The 1,425-nt window shown below is 34.3% G+C and overlaps 1 protein-coding gene across 1 annotated transcript in view; it reads left to right on the top strand.

Moving 5' to 3' along the window:
- The first annotated feature begins 6 nt into the window (after window positions 1-6).
- Window positions 7-1,425, top strand: part of LOC109589680 (uncharacterized) — a 3,874-nt gene continuing 2,455 nt past the window's right edge. Inside the window, exons 1-6 of the mRNA XM_020005727.1 lie at window positions 7-229; window positions 275-406; window positions 485-505; window positions 576-770; window positions 921-1,073; window positions 1,118-1,161. Of these exons, the coding sequence (XP_019861286.1) occupies window positions 97-229; window positions 275-406; window positions 485-505; window positions 576-770; window positions 921-1,073; window positions 1,118-1,161 (678 nt within the window). The 5' untranslated portion in view covers window positions 7-96. The remainder of the gene's footprint in view (window positions 230-274; window positions 407-484; window positions 506-575; window positions 771-920; window positions 1,074-1,117; window positions 1,162-1,425) is intronic.

Below are 1,425 nucleotides of genomic sequence, written 5' to 3'. Positions count from 1 at the left end.
ATATTAGATAATGATACTGCACTTGAGAGTGATGCTAGTAAATGGGGTAGATTTTATTGTGATGATCTCAATGATATATGTGGCTATGGTATCTCTATGAACATATCACAAGGAACTCATCTCCTAAGACATGCTGATCCAAACTGTTCATTCAGTGCTGTATTGTTTGGTTGGGGAGAGCAGAAAGGATATGCCTATCCTGCTGGCTTTGGAATGAGACCTATTGCAGGTGAATAAAACATACTAAATAAGATATAATTTATCTCCTTTTTAGAAACTTTTTACACTATTGAGCCCCTCATACCATCAGCCAGGGAGGGTACTATGGGTCCAGTGTCTGTTACTGTGTATAAATCTGGTAATGTTTCTGCTGCTAGTTCAGTTGAAATCACAACTGTTATGTCTTGTGAGTTATTATAAGATGAGTATTATAATGTTACATGATTCACTATTATTTTTTGATTGTTTATTTTATCATTTTCAGCTAAAATCAATGCAGCAACAAGTGAGATGATTATCACATGATTTAATGTTTAATGAACTATTTCCTTCTTTCTTTATTTCTCCTACATCAGTTGGTACTGACTTGCAGGCACAGACTTCAAATGTTAGCTTTGCTGCTGGTCAAGCCTCAGCTGTTGTGAATTTTCATTTCTTTAATGACGATGAACCAGAACAATTTGAAATGTTTTTGGTTGGTTTTGTTGAAGGTCAAAACATTAATATTGGAATGCCATCACAAGCTGAGCTGGGAATAATTGATGATGACTGTAAGTGAACTATAATATAGTCAAATGATGATATTTATAAGGAATGAGCATAAGCAAGCAAATCATCATAATTTTGGGAGCATGGAAAGTTTTGGGCAACTATTATTTCATCATTATATATAATTTGTCATTTTGTCTCTTTTATTTTAGCATTATCAAGTATTGAATTCCCTATTTCAATAAGTGTAATACCATCAACCAGTAATGCCAAGAGTATATCTACTATTATACCTACAACATCAACTGGACATAGTTCATCAAGAATAATACCATCATACAGTATTACAACATCTTTGATAACAGGTTTGCTATGTGTCTACAATATAATAAACTATTTTAATTACTAGTGACTAGTTCAATGCCAGTTGATGATGACACTGACAGCATAGGGGTAGGAACAGGGGGGGCAGGAGGGGCTTAAGCCCCCCCAACTTTCATTGAAGGGGGGCTTAGCCCCTCCAACTTTAAGTGATGTACATGTATTACTATTATCAACACTATAGACTTTAGTTTAGGTAATCCTTATATGTGTGCATATTGTGTGATGATTCGTTTCATAAAACAATTAATACAATCTAGCTTCTAAGAACACACACTATTTTTTTCAGAAATACACAAGCTTCAACATTAGCTTTAGCTGAGCGTAGATTTTCGA

The sequence above is a fragment of the Amphimedon queenslandica genome, unplaced genomic scaffold (assembly GCF_000090795.2).
Source record: "Amphimedon queenslandica unplaced genomic scaffold, v1.1 AMPQUscaffold_11022, whole genome shotgun sequence".
NCBI lineage: Eukaryota > Metazoa > Porifera > Demospongiae > Haplosclerida > Niphatidae > Amphimedon > Amphimedon queenslandica.
This window is presented reverse-complemented; position numbering and strand designations above follow the sequence as displayed.